This window comes from Cavenderia fasciculata (genome assembly GCF_000203815.1).
Source record: "Cavenderia fasciculata unplaced genomic scaffold Scf_ET2XIPL01CNAVH-3, whole genome shotgun sequence".
In the NCBI taxonomy this organism is placed as follows: Eukaryota; Evosea; class Eumycetozoa; order Acytosteliales; family Cavenderiaceae; genus Cavenderia; species Cavenderia fasciculata.
In genome coordinates this window covers 743,654-760,180 of record NW_004457723.1, presented here as the reverse complement: position 1 = coordinate 760,180, position 16,527 = coordinate 743,654, and the positions used below count along the sequence as shown (strand labels likewise).

Here is a 16,527-nt window from a genome sequence, read left to right as displayed (position 1 = left end):
TCCAGTATTTTTCTCAAATTTGATTTTTGATACGATGTTTGGATTAAACCTCAATGACTGAACTTCATATCAATTCGATAGGGCATTAATTAATAAATATACTAAAACTTTCACAAGTTTTCTTTTTTTTATTCATCGCTTTATTATTATGGGGAAGATGAAGGATCCTTTTCAACGAATTGAAGTTTCAAAGGGTCATCGATGGCTGTATTATCGTCCAATGAATAATCTTCACTCTCTTCAAGAACCGATTGACGTCTGACCTTTGGTTTGGAGGCCGACAGAGGATGCTCTTCAACGTGTGTACTCTCCAAAGATGAACTTGTAGAGTCTGAGGTTGTTGGTGGTTGTTGATGTGGTAGGGGTGGTGTTCGGGATAGATGATGCTGCTTGAAACTATTACGTTTTGCTGAGGAGTCACTTCCATTGGCGGTGGCTTGTGGAATTGAGGAATGAGTCCAGGCAGCAGCTGGTAAAAGTGGAGAGTCCAACTCGGACACATCAGTGAATGGGTTTTGTGTGGTTGGGGTGGCACCACTCTTAAACGACGAGCTGTTGGGGATATCCTCACTATGACTGTTTCTCTCTGAAACCAACTTGTCAATGTCTTCGTTGCTGTCGCGCAACGGGCCCTTCTTGGGACTCATTGTAATGATCTTGGTCGCAGTGTCATTGTCAATGCCAAGTTTTTGCATAATCTTTGCACGTGACACCTCTCCCAGTGTTGGTGGATCTTCGTTGATTGGCTCGATATCATCGTCGTCGTTTTGCTTTACATATTTCTTCTTTCCAGACATGTAAGCATTATATTCATCGGCATCAATCTTTAAATGTTTGCCATCAATATTTTCAATAAATGTCACTGCAATTCCAAAAGTTGTAAAATAATAAAATCTTTCCATTTTTAAAAGTTCTGTATTACAAAATTTTGAAGTAAACCTAAAATAAAAATAAAAATAAAAATAAATAAATAAAGAAAAACAAATATTATATTATTCTCTTTTTTTTTCTTTGTACATACTCAAAATTTGAATATAAATTTGGAATATTTGCGTGAATAACTACATAAATAAGATGAGGTAAAAAATCATCTGCTCCTCCTGGACTATCAGAATTTGATAATAAAACTAAATAAACAAAAAAAGTTTTTTAATTAAAAGTTTTTTAATTTTAATTTGTTTCTCCTCTTAACTTCTCCTTCCACTTTTTACATACATAAAATTATTTTACAACAATTTAAAATACATTCCAATTTTTGAGAAGGTGAGTATAGATCATTTACAGAGAGCAACTCTTTTTCGGCGGCTGCCCACAAATCCTTGTTCCAGTGGTCATGACGAATCTCTAAATGTTGAGGTTCGACAAATACCAATTTTGACATTCTATCAGAGAGAATTACATCGGTTTGAAGTGACTCTGTAGTTGAAAAGACTGACTTGTAAACGTTTTGATATAGATAATTTTCAATTTCCGATAGTGGTGGACCTGTTAGATCCTCTTCGCTATTTTGTGGATTGTTGAATAGTTGACTCGACTGTAGTTGGATTTTCATCTCTCTGAGGAACGATAGTACCATCTCGGCCTGTTGGTCTTGGTTGAGGTTCTTTTTCTTTAAAAATGCCTTTATGAAATTATCGACAGAACTCTTTTTAAGTTTCTCTACCAATTGATTGACTTGCAACTCTACACTTGACGATGAAAGAGCAATTGATCGACGATGATAACTGCTGCTATTGTTGTTATTATTATTATTATTATTATTGGTACCATTGTTGGGAGGTGATGTTGAACGATCGAGGTTTAAGTATCCATCGATCAATTGGTCTCTTTGTTCCTTGTCCATCTTTGATATCTCTTGATTCCAACTTTGTCTGAGTGACCAACTTGCAGCCGAAGGGTTACGTGAATGATCGTTGCTCTGACTACGACTGTGCATCGATTGACGTGAGTTTCTTAATATTTGACCTTCACCTTCGACATTGTTATAACTAGCGTAATCCATTGCCAACAATTCAATTGTCTTTTCTACATCTCCCTCATAACTAGACAACCCTCTAAAAATAATTTCATCTGTATATTTTGGAAATATCTTTGCCAAGAAACTAATCTTAATTTCATATTTGTTTCTTTTTGTTGGGTCTATAAAAATTAAAAATTAAATAAATCAAAATTAATAAATCAAATAAATAAATATATTATTATTTCTTTTTTTCTTTTCTATTCTTTCTACTACTTACGAGTAAATAATGGACGATAATGATTATATAAATTTGAAGCCATTTCAGTTAGGACACTTCTACGATAACCTCCAACACCATCACTAGCACTTGGACTTTCGATATAGCCAACACAATTGTACAAGAGTTTACTCTTCTCGAGTCCGTCTTGATAGGATACCGAGGTGGTAGTATTGGATGCATCTCTTAGATGACGTTCAAGTCCAACTAGTACGACTGGTGCTTCTGGACACATTAATTTAACGTCTTCTGCCCATTTATCAATCATTGCAAAGGTGCTCTGATCGATCAGAGAAAAGGTAATCATTACAAAATGACATTGTGATAGGTGGAATCTTTGTTCTTCCTTGGTTTCATCGTTTGAAGTGTCTGTTATACCAACACAAAACATTCTATTGGTTGATACTATATGTGATACAACATTCTTTTGTGGTAATGAAGTGGTAGAAGATGACAAAGATGAGGTGGGTGCAAGGACAGCAGCTGCAGCGGCTGCAGTATCTGAAGTCTGAGCACTAATATTTAAATTTTCCATCGTTGTCAATGATTCCAAATCACTAGCCGACAATGTTGAACCAATAGTTGGATTTAAAGGTGATGAAGTATTACTTGAATTTGTACTATTACTTAAACTATTATTATTTTGATTATTATTATTATTACTTTGATTATTTTGATTATTAATGTTTGTAAAAGTTGTTTTAAAAGATAAAAGAAAAGATTGTGAAAGATTTGGTGGACCAATGATACACCCTTTAAACTTTGGAACCAAACAATCACAATAGGATTGTGTTAGATGACTCTCTATTGAAGTTCTGAGTAATGAATGTGCTGCCAATAATTGTAAAAATACTTGTCTCGAATATTCCATCGATTCCAACTTTGTCTCTGTTGTTCTTGTTGGTTTCGACGAGGTTATACTCTTACCAGCAGCACCAAAAGCCAATCCACCAGGTGATGAAGATGGAGATGCTGCAGATGTATCACTTGTATAAGAAGAATTGACTGGATGGTCTGATCCTGTTGTACCCTGTTGTTTTTGTTGAATTGCAATATTATTTCCAATCTTTGGTGAAGATGATGTTGAGTTGTTGGTCTCTTCTTCCAATGCACCCATCAATGTGGATAGGGTGGTGGGGGAGGAAGTGAGGAGTTGGTTGAGGTTGGCAGTACTCATGTCTCGCTTGAGTCCTTTGGATCGCTCGGTGTGGTAGTTGTGCAGCTCGACTGTACATATGCAAACGACCGGTTTGGGAGACCCCCAGTGCAACAGACGGTGTTGACGCCAATACAGCTCTTTCCAGACATCGCTATAATACGACACGGTGTTGTAGAGGTAGTTGCATGTCTCGGTGAGTGACAGCAACGACTCATAGTCCAAATAGTCTGACCAAAAGGGTAGCGTCGATATGATGTATCGAATGACTTGATTTGACGTGTTGCTGTCACCTCCTTGCTGCGAGTTGCCGGCACCAGAGGCCAACAACATGGCACGTGTGTCTTCTGGACGCTGTGTGAAAAAGTCGACGACCAGTCCGTCAAAGGGCAGTTCCTTGTGCTCGTAGATAGCGTTCATAAACAGCTGCAGATGCTCTCTACGCTGCACAATAAACTCATTGTTCATCTTGCCAAATGTCTTTTTCGGCGGGAATGGTAGACGTGCCAACGGATACTTGCTGTGCAGTTTGAGATCCAACTCTAAAAACTCACTGTATCTTCTTATAATGTTGTAGATGGCGTGCGTACTTGTCTCTACCTGTATCTTGTACACTGTATATGGCTTTCTATCAGGTGATACAGTCTCTGTTGAAATGATTAAAGCACTTTTAATTATTCCATTAATATTATTATTATTATTATTATTATTAGATTGTTGTTGTTGTTGTTGATTATTATTATTATTATTGTTACTATTATTATTATTGTTATTGTTATTCTTTATACTATTAATTATACTTGAATAATTGGTGATACTTGATTGATTACTATCTGATCCATTTCTTTTAATACTACTCATACTACTGCTACTACTACTAATACTACTACTGCTACTACTAATCAATGGTGGTGATGTTTCAACACTACTACTGCTACTACTTGGACTTGCTCCACCACTTTGAAGGAGCGGATGTATGTCTGTTGGAACTGGTTCAGTCTTTGCCAAAGTTGACGACTCTGTCTTTTCAACTACCACCACTACATCTGTTTGGGGAACTGAAGACTGATCATTCTCTTGTTGTTGTTCGGGAGAAGTAGGTTCTCCCGGCGTTGTTGTATTCTCTTCTTTTTTGTTCTTATCCTTCTCCTTTTCCTTCTTTTTGAAGATGTTGTTTATTGAAGATGGACGTTTCATATTTTAATGGTACTATACTAATACTAATAATATTATTATTATTATTATTACTATTATTACTATTATTACTACTATCTAATCTATCTAATCTATCTACTCAAGATGACGATATCAATCTTCATGTCTTTTACTAGTGAAACAAGACTCTCAGTTAATGTTGAACTGTGTTGTTTATCTTCTTTGTTTCTTGATTTTTTTGCCTATCGTCTCTTTCTTCTCTCTCTCTCTCTCTCTTCTCTATCACTCCACTCTTGTCTAATATTATTATTATTATTTGTTGTTTGTTTGCAGTTTGATGTAAAAATGAGGTTTTGTTAAAAAAAAAACAACTTTTGAAAAACTTAACAGAGAGAGGTGCGACCAGTGTTGTCAACAACAACCACAATAATATCAAAATTGAAACGAAAATCATCCGGATTGAAATAACAAGTGTAAAACTTACTTAATATCTAACAACAACGAATTCAACAAGAATCAACTTTGAGGGATTGACTCGGCACTTTGTTTGTTGTAAATTAAATGCTCGTATTTCCCAACAAATATCAATACTACTACCAACAACAACTACAAACACCAAGATATTTTTAAAGTAAAATTGTTGTGTGTTTAAAACTAATGAACTATGTTTTTTAGGTGACAAATTGTCAACTGTGAAACGTTGTGGCTCGAAAGTGAACACTATCTGCAGTGAGGACAAGTTGTTGCTTTGAGTACATAATAGAGTTTCCGTGTTAAGCTTATGCCGAGACAACCTGCAAAGTTCATTAGAGTTTTCGAGGTGGTCATTGGATTTTTCAGGGGCACCCCTTGATTTTTATTTTTTTACAACTACCTTTTTTGTTTTAATCATCCACCTGAGTGATAAAGTAGTACCTAAAACATAGATCTATATTTTATATATATATATATATTAGTAGTGTAGTGTAGTATAGGTGTATAGTATAGATAGAATGGAGACAGATGTTTTTGGTGATGACCATGGTCATGAACAAGAAGAGGGAGGTGTAGCACTTGATGAATCTCCAAAGTCAACTGTATTGACAAACACAAATCATGATGACTTGTTTAAAGATGATTTCTTCCTGGCTACTCCACCTCCTCTTCAAGAAGAAGAAGAAGAAGAAGAAAAAGAACAACATATTAGTAATAGTAATAGTAATAGTGATAATACACCAACACCACCTCCATTCGAAGATGTTGTACAACAAGTAAATCACCAGGATGACCAGGTACAACAACAACAACAACAACAACAAGTTGAACAAGTTGAACAAGTAGTAGTAGAAGAAGTAGACCAAGTACCAACCGAAGAACAACAAACTGTAACACTTATAGTACAAGAAACTATAGTTCAAGAAAATCAAGTCTTCGAAGAAGATATTGTAATTGTACCACCAAAAGAAGAAGAAGTGATTGAACAACAATCACCACCTCCACATGTCGAAGAGGAAGAGGAATCGGAAGAAGAAGAAGAAGATATAAAAATTGAATTAATTGATGGTATACCAAATATAGTATTGGAACAATGGGAAAAAGATTTTAAGAATCTATTGCTTACAGAGACACCAAGTCAAATCATTGACTTTGAATCTGCTATTTATGGTCTTCCCATTCAATCAACAATTCGTGGTGTATTTTGGAAGGTGTCACTTGGTGTACTATCAAAGACCTCGACTGACCAATGGATTGAACAAACCAAAAAACAACGTCAAAAATATGATACTCTTAAACGTGGTTATATCATCGATCCACGTTCTACAAAGGATGTTGTAGATGATCCATTATCTCAAAACAAAGATGTAAGTCGATATAGATATATATATACAAAAAGATAGATAGATAGATAGATATTAATACTTTTTATTTATTTTATTTTATTTTGTTAGAGTATATGGAATCAATTTTTTGAGAATGAAACAACTCAAAGAGAGATTGGACATGATGTTAGTAGAACGTATCCAGATTTGGCATTTTTCGAAAGAAAGGATATCCAGGATTGCATGACACGTATTTTGTTTATCTTTTCACGTCAGTATCCAAAGATCAAATACTTGCAAGGAATGAATGAGATTCTTGCACCTGTGTTATTCTCTACATTTACCGATTCTCATTGGGGTGATTTCCGTTACTCTCACAGACAGTCACCAACCAAGCGTGACAAACTCATCGTTCCATTCTATCCAGAATCTCCTGTCCCATACAAACCCATCGATCACTATGACAACACCTCTGATTTGTCGATTGTGTTGCGTGACCCTAGATACTTTGAACACGACACTTACTTTATTTTCGATGCCTTGATGACTCTGGTCGGACAGTGGTTCACCTCACCACCTTCGTCTCCGCTGCCACCCCCACGACTCAGTGGTATTCGCAAAGAGTTGTATGATATTTCAGAGCGTGAGGCATCCGATGCCGCTGCAAACATTCAAGTTGTCAACAAGTGCCACAGCATCTTCCAAACGTTGGGTATTGTCGACGCACATCTCCACGCCTACCTCAAAGACCTCAATATCGAACCACACCTCTATTCATTGCGATGGGTTCGTATCATCCTGGCTCAAATCTTCCCTCTCAACAGTCTAATGATTCTTTGGGATGCCATATTTAAACATGGTATTGAATTATTAGATTATATTTGTATTGCTATGATGTTAAGTATAAAAGATGCAAGTATGTTACAAAAAAATAACAAAAATATTTTTTAATTATTTATTTATTTTGTCTCCTTGTTCTATTTTTTAGTAATTGGAAGAGATTATTCAGATTGTTTACAAATATTATTTAATTTCCCAATGGTGAATGATCCAAAGGGAACACTTCATACGGCCTATACGGTACAAGAGAAATTAAAAATGTTGTCGAGTGAGGACTTATCATCGAATCTTACAAACTATAGCAAGGATGTGGACAGTGAGATTATCAACACGCACAAGCGAGTTGTTAAACCATCTGCACAAACTAAAACACATTACACATTTGATCAACAACAACAACAACAACAGCAACAATCTTCTTCATCATACTCACCACCACAACAATCACAACAACCAACCAAAATAATTGCTCCAACCCCACTGGCTTCAAATGAATCACCTGTGCCACTTACCTCTCAACCATTGCCACAACATCACCATCATCAACAACAACAAAAAATATTACAACAACAACAATACCAACAACAAAAACAACAATATCAACAACAAAAACAACAACAACAATATCAAGGTCAACAACCAGTTCAGCAAAATCAACAGAGTCAACAACAACAACAACAATCATCATTTGGTATATTTTCATCTATTACATCAACTGTAAAACAAATGATCAATGAATTGAATGAAATGGATCCATCAAGAGAAATTGAAAAGTTGAGAGAAAATCAAATATTTGCTGCCAACAAATTAGAAAGATTAATTTTGGTATTGGATTCTATTAAATCGTAAGAGTCACATGATCATTTTTAATTATAATTTATTAATTGAATTCTTTTTATTTATTTAGATCTGAAAATGGAGATATTATTAAATCAGTTCAAAGTGAAATGAATGGTATTCAAAAATTGTTAAATCCAACTGGACAATTATCACAACTCCAAAGAGAAAAACAACAAGAGATTTATAGAAACAATGAAATCATTCATAATCATCAAGTTAAACGCCAACAGCACCAATCACCACAATTCGAACAACAAGCACCATCAGTAGTGGTAGTGCAACAACAGCCAATTGTACAACCAATCATATTACAAAAACCCGAAAAGCAACGTCCATCGCAACCCAAAGAATTGCAACATTTCAATGTACCACAAATGCCAATCTACGATGATGACTTGGTCGAGGTTTATTCAGAATCTATTACACCTCCTGGCAGTAATGGTGCAAACAAGAGTTTGAAACATTTAGAAGAGGATGTATCAGAAGAGGAACTAAACTTTATGAAAAAATTAAACATGAATCTTGGATTCAAATAGAAATGGGAATAATAGTAGTAATAGTAATAGTACAACGACAATCCATAATTAAATTATTAATAAAATAACCAATATTATTTATAAATGTAAGAGATTAGAAAAAAAGAGTTTGAAAAGAATGGGGAAATAGATTTATTTATTAGCAATTTGCTGTTACTGCAATATCTCGAGTGACAGTCTCACCTGTAAAGGAGATTGTGGCTGATAAAGGAACATTCACATTGGTGTATGGATATAGTGATTGTGAGATCGTAATGGTGTATTGTCCAGTTGGTAGTAATTCAAAATCGTACCTTCCATTATGATCTGTGGTGGTTGTTGAGTCTATGGCACCTGACAAGATAATTTGGATGCCTCTAAATGTTAGTTCTCCTACATCATATATTCCATTTGGAATGGCATCATGGAAAAGAACACCTTGAATTTTTCCAATTGGTTCACCACTTCCTCCAGTTGTTTGGGATCCTGTTGTAGTTGCTCCTGTTGTGGATCCAGCTGTCGTAGCGCCTCCAGCAGTTGTGGCACCTCCAGCAGTTGTGGCACCTCCAGCAGTTGTAGCACCTCCAGCAGTTGTGGCACCTCCAGCAGTAGTCGTGGTAGAGCCTCCATCAGTTGTAGCACCAGCAGTTGTTGCAGTGCCCCCAGTTGTAGCACCAGCGGTTGTTGCAGTGCCTCCAGTTGTAGCACCAGCAGTTGTAGCACCAGAGGTTGTGGCAGAACCTCCAGTTGTATCGCTGCCACCTGTCGTATTTCCACTTCCATCACCACCTCCGTCACCGCCACCATCACCTCCGTCACCACCATCACCTCCGCCATCGCCTCCACCGTCGCCTCCGCCATCGCCTCCGCCATCACCACCTCCTGTCGTAACACCTCCAGTGGTAGTGGCACCACCATCGCCTCCACCATCACCTCCACCGTCACCTCCACCATCGCCTCCACCATCACCTCCACCGTCACCTCCACCGTCACCTCCACCATCACCTCCTCCTGTCGTAGCGCCTCCAGCGGTAGTGGCACCACCAGCAGTTGTAGCACCAGCGGTTGTGGCGCCAACTGATGTAGTGGTTGTAGAACCTCCAGCGGTTGTAGTGGTTGTAGCACCTCCAGCAGTAGTGGCACCTCCAGCAGTTGTAGCACCTCCAGTGGTTGTAGTGGTTGTAGCACCTCCAGTGGTTGTAGTAGTTGTAGCACCTCCAGTGGTTGTAGTGGTTGTAGCACCTCCAGCAGTAGTGGCACCTCCAGCGGTTGTTGCCCCAGCGGATGTAGTAGTTGTAGCACCCCCAGCAGTAGTGGCACCTCCAGCAGTTGTAGCACCTCCAGTGGTTGTGGTTGTAGCACCTCCAGCAGTAGTGGCACCTCCGGCAGTTGTAGCACCACCAGATGTAGTAGTTGTGGATTGAGATCCACCTGTAGTCGAGGATCCATCCGATGTTGTCGTTGTAGTGGTTGTAGTTGAGTCCTCACCACTATCACTACTACCTTCCTGACTGCTACTTGAATCTTGTTTGTAGGAGAAGTATTGATTTACATCATTCTTTTGGGTTGCCACTGTAACATCAATTGACAATCCTTCACCCGAACCATCTGGTACGGTACATTCCAATGAGTGAGAATCAATCCAAATAACATTATTGCAGATTTGGCCATTGATCGTAACTGAATAACTATCATTTTGTCCATTCAATAGTGAATTCATTTCTGCAACCATTTCAATAGGTACAAAATGATTACCAAGAACTGTAATCTTATCACCTTGTTTTCCTTCAAAATAAATCTCATTTAAAGTGGGTTCTAAAAGAGAATAGAATATTATTATTAATTAATAATTAAAATGACTATAATAATAATAATAATAATAATAATAATAATAATAATAATAATAATAATAATAATAATAATCTTACTGGCATAATTAAAATAAACTATAGTGGATTGATTTGAAATGTGAATAGTTAGAGGATGATTTAATCCAACACCATAGGGTATTTGACAAACGATGGTTTGATGATCAACCCATTCGATTGATTGGCATTGCACATGGGTAGCGTTATCAATTAATATGGTAGAGTCTAGAGGATCAACATTTTGAGGAACAAAGTTATTGCCTTTGATTGTAATAACAGAAGATCCATCGGTTGAAACATTGTCAATTGGCGATGTGACATTTGGTGCATTGAAAGAGAACAAGTCTACACCGCTCTCGCTGTTTGATTGATTACCAATCATAACCAATAGACTCAAATCTTTTCCAAGACCTGGTGACACTTGGCATATGACTTGGTTTGATGATACCCATTGCTCCAAAGCACATCTAATGGTTCCATTTATCATGATAAAGGTGGTATTGCTATCGAGTGTTGACAAGTTGTATCCAAGTGGCACAAAGTTTGATCCTAAAATCGTTACATTTCCACCGATAGTATCGACCGAGTTGACAAGTGAAACATTTGGTTTACTATAACTAAATGTAATACTGTGGTCTCCTACAAGAGACTGATTACCAATCATAATTTGAATAGGTAGATTGGCTCCAATACCAAGTGGAACGATACCATAAATTTCGGTACTATTATGGAATGTGATATTGTCGAGTAGGGTATGTCCAATGGTTACATTGGACAATGTATGATTCCAAATACTTTCAACCCACGATCCATATTCCTCGGCTTGAATGTTGTAAAAGTCGATATAGGTTTCATCGTTTGTAAAGTATTCCATTGGAATATAGTTGTATCCAATAAATGTAATATTTTCACCTCCATCAGTACTATATTCCACATTATAATATGTGTCATTGACAATACTTTTTGTAACATTCAATAGAACTGGTGGTAAATAGGTAAATGGTTCCAATGAGGGATCGGATATTTGATTTTCAGCTTGAACTTGAACACGGATCATGTTACTGTAACCTGGACCAAAATAACAAACAATACTTTCAAAATCCACGGTTGTACGGTAGGTAACATCGAGTTGGAGGTATGGTTCATACTCGCCATTGATTGGGTCGTATGGATGGCTTGTATTGGTTGGTGTTTCAATTAGATTCTCTGGGTCATCGTCAGTGTAGTATTGTTTGTTCATGTACTGAGTTGCATCAGGTTCACATGTCAACACGGCGCTATCAATTTCACCAAAAATGGTAATATTTGGGAAAATACCAGAGTAGACACCAATATCACGACCAAATATCCAAAACTTGGCATCAACATTGGACGTGTTGGTTGGCAAATAAATGATGTGATCGACAACTGGTCTGTATGCTGAAAAGAGGGCTGATGGGGGATAGAGGGATGGGTCATTTGTTTGGTTGGCCACTACAATGACAAATTGCATGTCCTTTGAAGCAATTCCAGGTGTAACACATACAATGGTTTGATCATCAATGATAAACATATCATCACACTCGGTAAAGGTAGTGTTGGGATTACCAATACTGATTTGAGCACTTTCATCAACAACACCAAAATGTTTACCATAAATTGTTACATCGTAACCACCTCTTGTCATACCACTAGTCACTGAAATTGAATTGATAATTGGTTCATTAAAATTTAAAATATATTCAATCAATTGATTATCTTTTTGATTTCCAATTATTAATTTTAATTTTCTAAAAAAAAAATAAATAAAATAAATAAATAAATAAGAATTAATTAAAAGATGATCATATCTATAATATGATTTTAAATATTTACCTATTTAAACCAGTATTATTTGTTTTAAAAATAATTGTATCTTTAGTATCAACGCTGTGTGAAACTTGGTTAATTTCCATTTGAACATTATCAACATAGAGATAAATATAGGTATAGTTGATATTGTCACCATTACTAGTGAGAAGGTTATTGCCAACGATTGTGATGAGTTGTCCAAATGCATCCAATTTACTATTGATATTTGATACAGAGTCAATGGTAGGTGGAGCATATTTAAATTTTAATTGGTCACCAACTGCAAGATGAAGACGTGATTCTTCTGGTAATACTCTATCTGCACCACCTTCTATTAAAATAATGTCATTTATACCAACACCAGAACCAAACGACACAGTCAGTGTTTGTTCGCCAGTTTCTTGGTCGACGATAATTGCATCATCGGTCGACGGTCTAATACCAATATAATTAGTTTTGATATAATCTTGTGATAATTGGACAATAAGATCATCCAAATTACGACCTGTAATAATGACACTATTATTTTCTGACCAAGTTGGTATAGATCCATTATTCAAAACTTGGATTGTTCTAACTAGTGAACCGGTTGGACAAGTAGATATAAACGTTCCCATGTCAAATTCTTGACGAGTCATGATGGCAAAGCTACAGAGACGTTTCTTGTATGTGATAATACCTAGACCTTGGCCATTGTCAGATTCAGTTCTCTCGACATAGTAAGAGGTGACATCTTGGTTGTAGTGTTGAACGATATTGGCAATACTCGTCTGTGCGACCATTATCTTTGTGATAATATCCAGTGCCATTGGTGTGAGTGGGTAGCTGTCTGCTTGTTCGTCAGACACATCACCACTAGCCACACCAATCAATGGGAAGTGACACAGAGTAGGGTCGACAGCCTGAACAAGTGATTGGAGCAATGGACTAGTCTTTAACATTTGTTTGAATGTTTCAGAGTAGAGGAATACCAATCCTCGATTGGTTGACCATTCGAGGACAGTATTAGTATTACTTTGGTTGGATACCCAATTCATTAATGTCTTTTTCAACCGAGTCAAAGATAACTCGGCAGCTTCATCATCGACCAATTGGTTTTCACAAACACCCTTTTCCAATAGAATCTTGGTGACTGGGTCAATAATGTTGGTACCACCACCTGTTGTCAACCCAGTATAATTGGTTTGTTTACACCAATGACATTCATAAATGTAATTGTAAACCATATTACGTTTGATTAATGGGATGACCGTTGATTTATCATTGTGTGGAACCATTTCAATTAATCGATCGGTAAATGATAAAATATCAATCGTTGATAAAGATGAAGAGGATGATGATGAAAAACTACTCAATGTTGCTAACAACAATTCCAATGAGATAGTCTTACCTCTATTGCCATCATAAAAAGGTGATCTCTTGAGATACCCATCTTGAATATCTTCATTATTTTCATCCAATAAATCCCAAAGATAAGCTGTTATCCATCCTTCAGAATATAATGTTTTATCTTTTTTTCTTTAAATATTTAAGTTTGTTAAAATATATTTAATAAGAATATAATAATATCTATTTGTTTAAAGTATGGTACTAGCTAGCTACATACAATTGATTAAATGATTCAAAATTGATTGATTCTGAATTATAAATTAATGATAGTCTTGTTGATTGACTGATGGTTGGGAATGAAAGTTCTCGAAGTTTCATAGTGACAACGTTTACAAGAGCTTTGATCAATGCCATTTGTTTGTTTGGTGATAGTGTATCGACTGGGTCAGTTGGAGGAAAAGTAATGGGTTGGGATGTCAGTGCTCCTTGATTGCCAACCAATGCAGCGACAATAAGTTGGCAAGAGTATGACCGCATAAACGATTCGATAGAGTATGGTTCGGCAATACTAAACGATGGACAAACTGATTCATCAACAAAATAGCCAATATGATTGATACGGTCAAGATGAACTTGAACAGTTGATATATTAATACCAACACCACTACTAGTACTTAACCATTGTTGACGAATTGGTTCAAAGATACATAATACCTTGTAAATAAATATGGCATAGGTCAACGACGATTGACTGCCAACTATGGCAACTCCTGTTGAACGATCGATTGGAATTGATACGAGTTGTGGAGATTCTCTATTATCATTCCAGTAGACACTGACACTACCAGTACCACCATTACTACTACTTGACAATTGTAATGAAAAGAGTATTGATTTCTCCATTGCTTTTTCAAAATGCAATAAACCGGTAGAGTCTGTTTGGTAGATATATCTTTCAGAGAATCTACTCAAACATGTTTCGTCACATGCTTGCACATCACTACTACCAATGGTAATGGTTGTATTTGGTAAAAAGGTGGTTTCTACAAGTCTTGCATATGATCTAATATCACCAATTTGCTCGGCATCAGAGTTGGTGGTGAATGCACTAATATCAAACAATACCTTTCCACTAAACGTTGTTAAAAAGTTGACTAGCAATTGATTGGTTGAACATGATGTACCCACACAACCAGTAATATACCTGACAGTTGATCGTTGAATAAACTGTGACCAAGGTTTTCCTTTATCATTAAATGGTAACCCAATTACACAAAGCATATAATTTCCATTCTAAAAGAAAAATAAAAATAGAAATATTAATATCGATCTTGTTGGTTTATATGATTAACTTAACTTACACCTTCATTTGTATAATCCATAATACAAATTTGATCCTTTGAAAACATTAGACGTGACATATCAACATCCATACTCCAATGAGCCAGTGATCTTGATATATTGTATTGTTTGATAAAATCCTCTGGTAATCTTATTTCAGTGATTGCATTAATACTACTTTTAATATTATATCTGCTCTAAATTAGTTAGATAATAGATAGTGGTAAGTATATTTATAACATATATGTATATTTATATTTTGAGGAGTTTATAACCTAAACATACTGGAATAGTAACATTAAAGTTTGGAGCAGTACTATAGAATCCTGGGAACCCAAGTGCACCAATATAATAGAATTGGACAGTCGACGTTGCTCTTGAATAAGAGTTGATTGGATCATTTCGAATAATAGTGTCTAGTTCTGGAATGGCGGTAGGTGCCAGCCCGAGATTAGAGGCATAGACATGTGGATACCCATACTTGATGATATCGGCCATATCGGCAATCGGGGCACTGGGTGCACACATAAACGAGTGACCAAGAGATACATCATCTTGTTGATCAAACTCTAGTGGTGGTGTACCGACTAAATACTCTTTAGGGTACCATAATCCATTAGGATTATCTGATGGTTTCTTGACAGATGTGATAGACCCTCTGATAGGGATGGGAAACGATGGCAGAGAATGTTTGATAAAGACACCTCCACCTTGCTCCTTTCGGTAGATGAGTAGACCCTTTCCCCATTGTTGTGTATCTAAGGGTAGAACACCCATCATTGCAGGTGCAATGTCACCCGAGCCGTCGTCATAGTATGGTTCATTATTGAATGCCAAATAGGCGGTCCCTGTAGACGAAGTGTTTGCAATGACAGTGTTTGTCAGCTGGTCGAGTGTACGTCCGAGACAACTGTCATCATCACTAATCGAGTTGTACACCTGAATATCATTGCTGGCACTACTCCAATAGATATACTTTTGTGTAAACGGTAGTTTTCTTGCTAACCACCATGTTACCTTGTCTCCACCAGGTGATATACATTTGATTTCTTCAAATGATAAGAACAGAGTAAGTTAATAATAATAATACATTCTTCAACCGACTTTGATTACATACGTGCATTTACATTTGTTATTGATAATAATATAACTATATTAAACAATAATAGTGCAAAAGAAAAGGGCGGTGAACATAATGTACCCCACCTCATTTTTGTCAATTCTTTTCAAAAGCACTCTATTGTGAAGTTCACCCTTTTTAATTTATTTATTGCTTCTTTGTATTATATTATTATATTATTATATTATATTATTATATATCTCTGCTCTGTATGTCTGTTTGTTTATTATTAATTATTAATTATGATAGATAGTACTATCAAATAAGGAAGATGGAAAGAGAAGGGTAGAAACGAATCTACAACTTACCTACTATTAGTAGCTGCAGCATCCATCATGCGGCGAGTAGATGGTGATTGCATTCATATTCATTATCATGCGCCACCAAAGTAGTAGTAAATCAAATTAGATTTGGTGGTCAGCTGCTTCCTTATAATTCTCTCGAGATACAACGAGATAATCAAAAGACGCAAGAGTTAAGTGCCACACCAACTTAAT

At 36.4% G+C, this 16,527-nt stretch overlaps 3 protein-coding genes across 3 annotated transcripts; 1 reads left to right on the top strand and 2 right to left on the bottom strand.

Annotated features, from left to right (window-relative positions):
- Positions 1 to 146: 146 nt before the first annotated feature.
- Positions 147 to 4,590, bottom strand: DFA_07139 (Phox domain-containing protein; the record flags this gene model as incomplete). Its single annotated transcript, XM_004366949.1, has 4 exons — positions 147 to 939; positions 1,022 to 1,127; positions 1,216 to 2,139; positions 2,238 to 4,590. The coding sequence occupies 4 exons, from the start codon at positions 4,588 to 4,590 to the stop codon at positions 147 to 149; spliced, it is 4,176 nt and encodes a 1,391-aa protein (XP_004367006.1).
- A 950-nt stretch (positions 4,591 to 5,540) lies between these two features.
- On the top strand, positions 5,541 to 8,563 carry DFA_07138 (RabGAP/TBC domain-containing protein; the record flags this gene model as incomplete). Its single annotated transcript, XM_004366948.1, has 4 exons — positions 5,541 to 6,389; positions 6,477 to 7,263; positions 7,336 to 8,032; positions 8,095 to 8,563. The coding sequence occupies 4 exons, from the start codon at positions 5,541 to 5,543 to the stop codon at positions 8,561 to 8,563; spliced, it is 2,802 nt and encodes a 933-aa protein (XP_004367005.1).
- A 139-nt stretch (positions 8,564 to 8,702) lies between these two features.
- Positions 8,703 to 16,391, bottom strand: DFA_07137 (uncharacterized protein; the record flags this gene model as incomplete). Its single annotated transcript, XM_004366947.1, has 9 exons — positions 8,703 to 10,357; positions 10,471 to 12,179; positions 12,265 to 12,571; positions 12,596 to 13,758; positions 13,847 to 14,862; positions 14,931 to 15,107; positions 15,196 to 15,959; positions 16,028 to 16,060; positions 16,343 to 16,391. The coding sequence occupies 9 exons, from the start codon at positions 16,389 to 16,391 to the stop codon at positions 8,703 to 8,705; spliced, it is 6,873 nt and encodes a 2,290-aa protein (XP_004367004.1).
- Between the last annotated feature and the right edge of the window lie 136 nt (positions 16,392 to 16,527).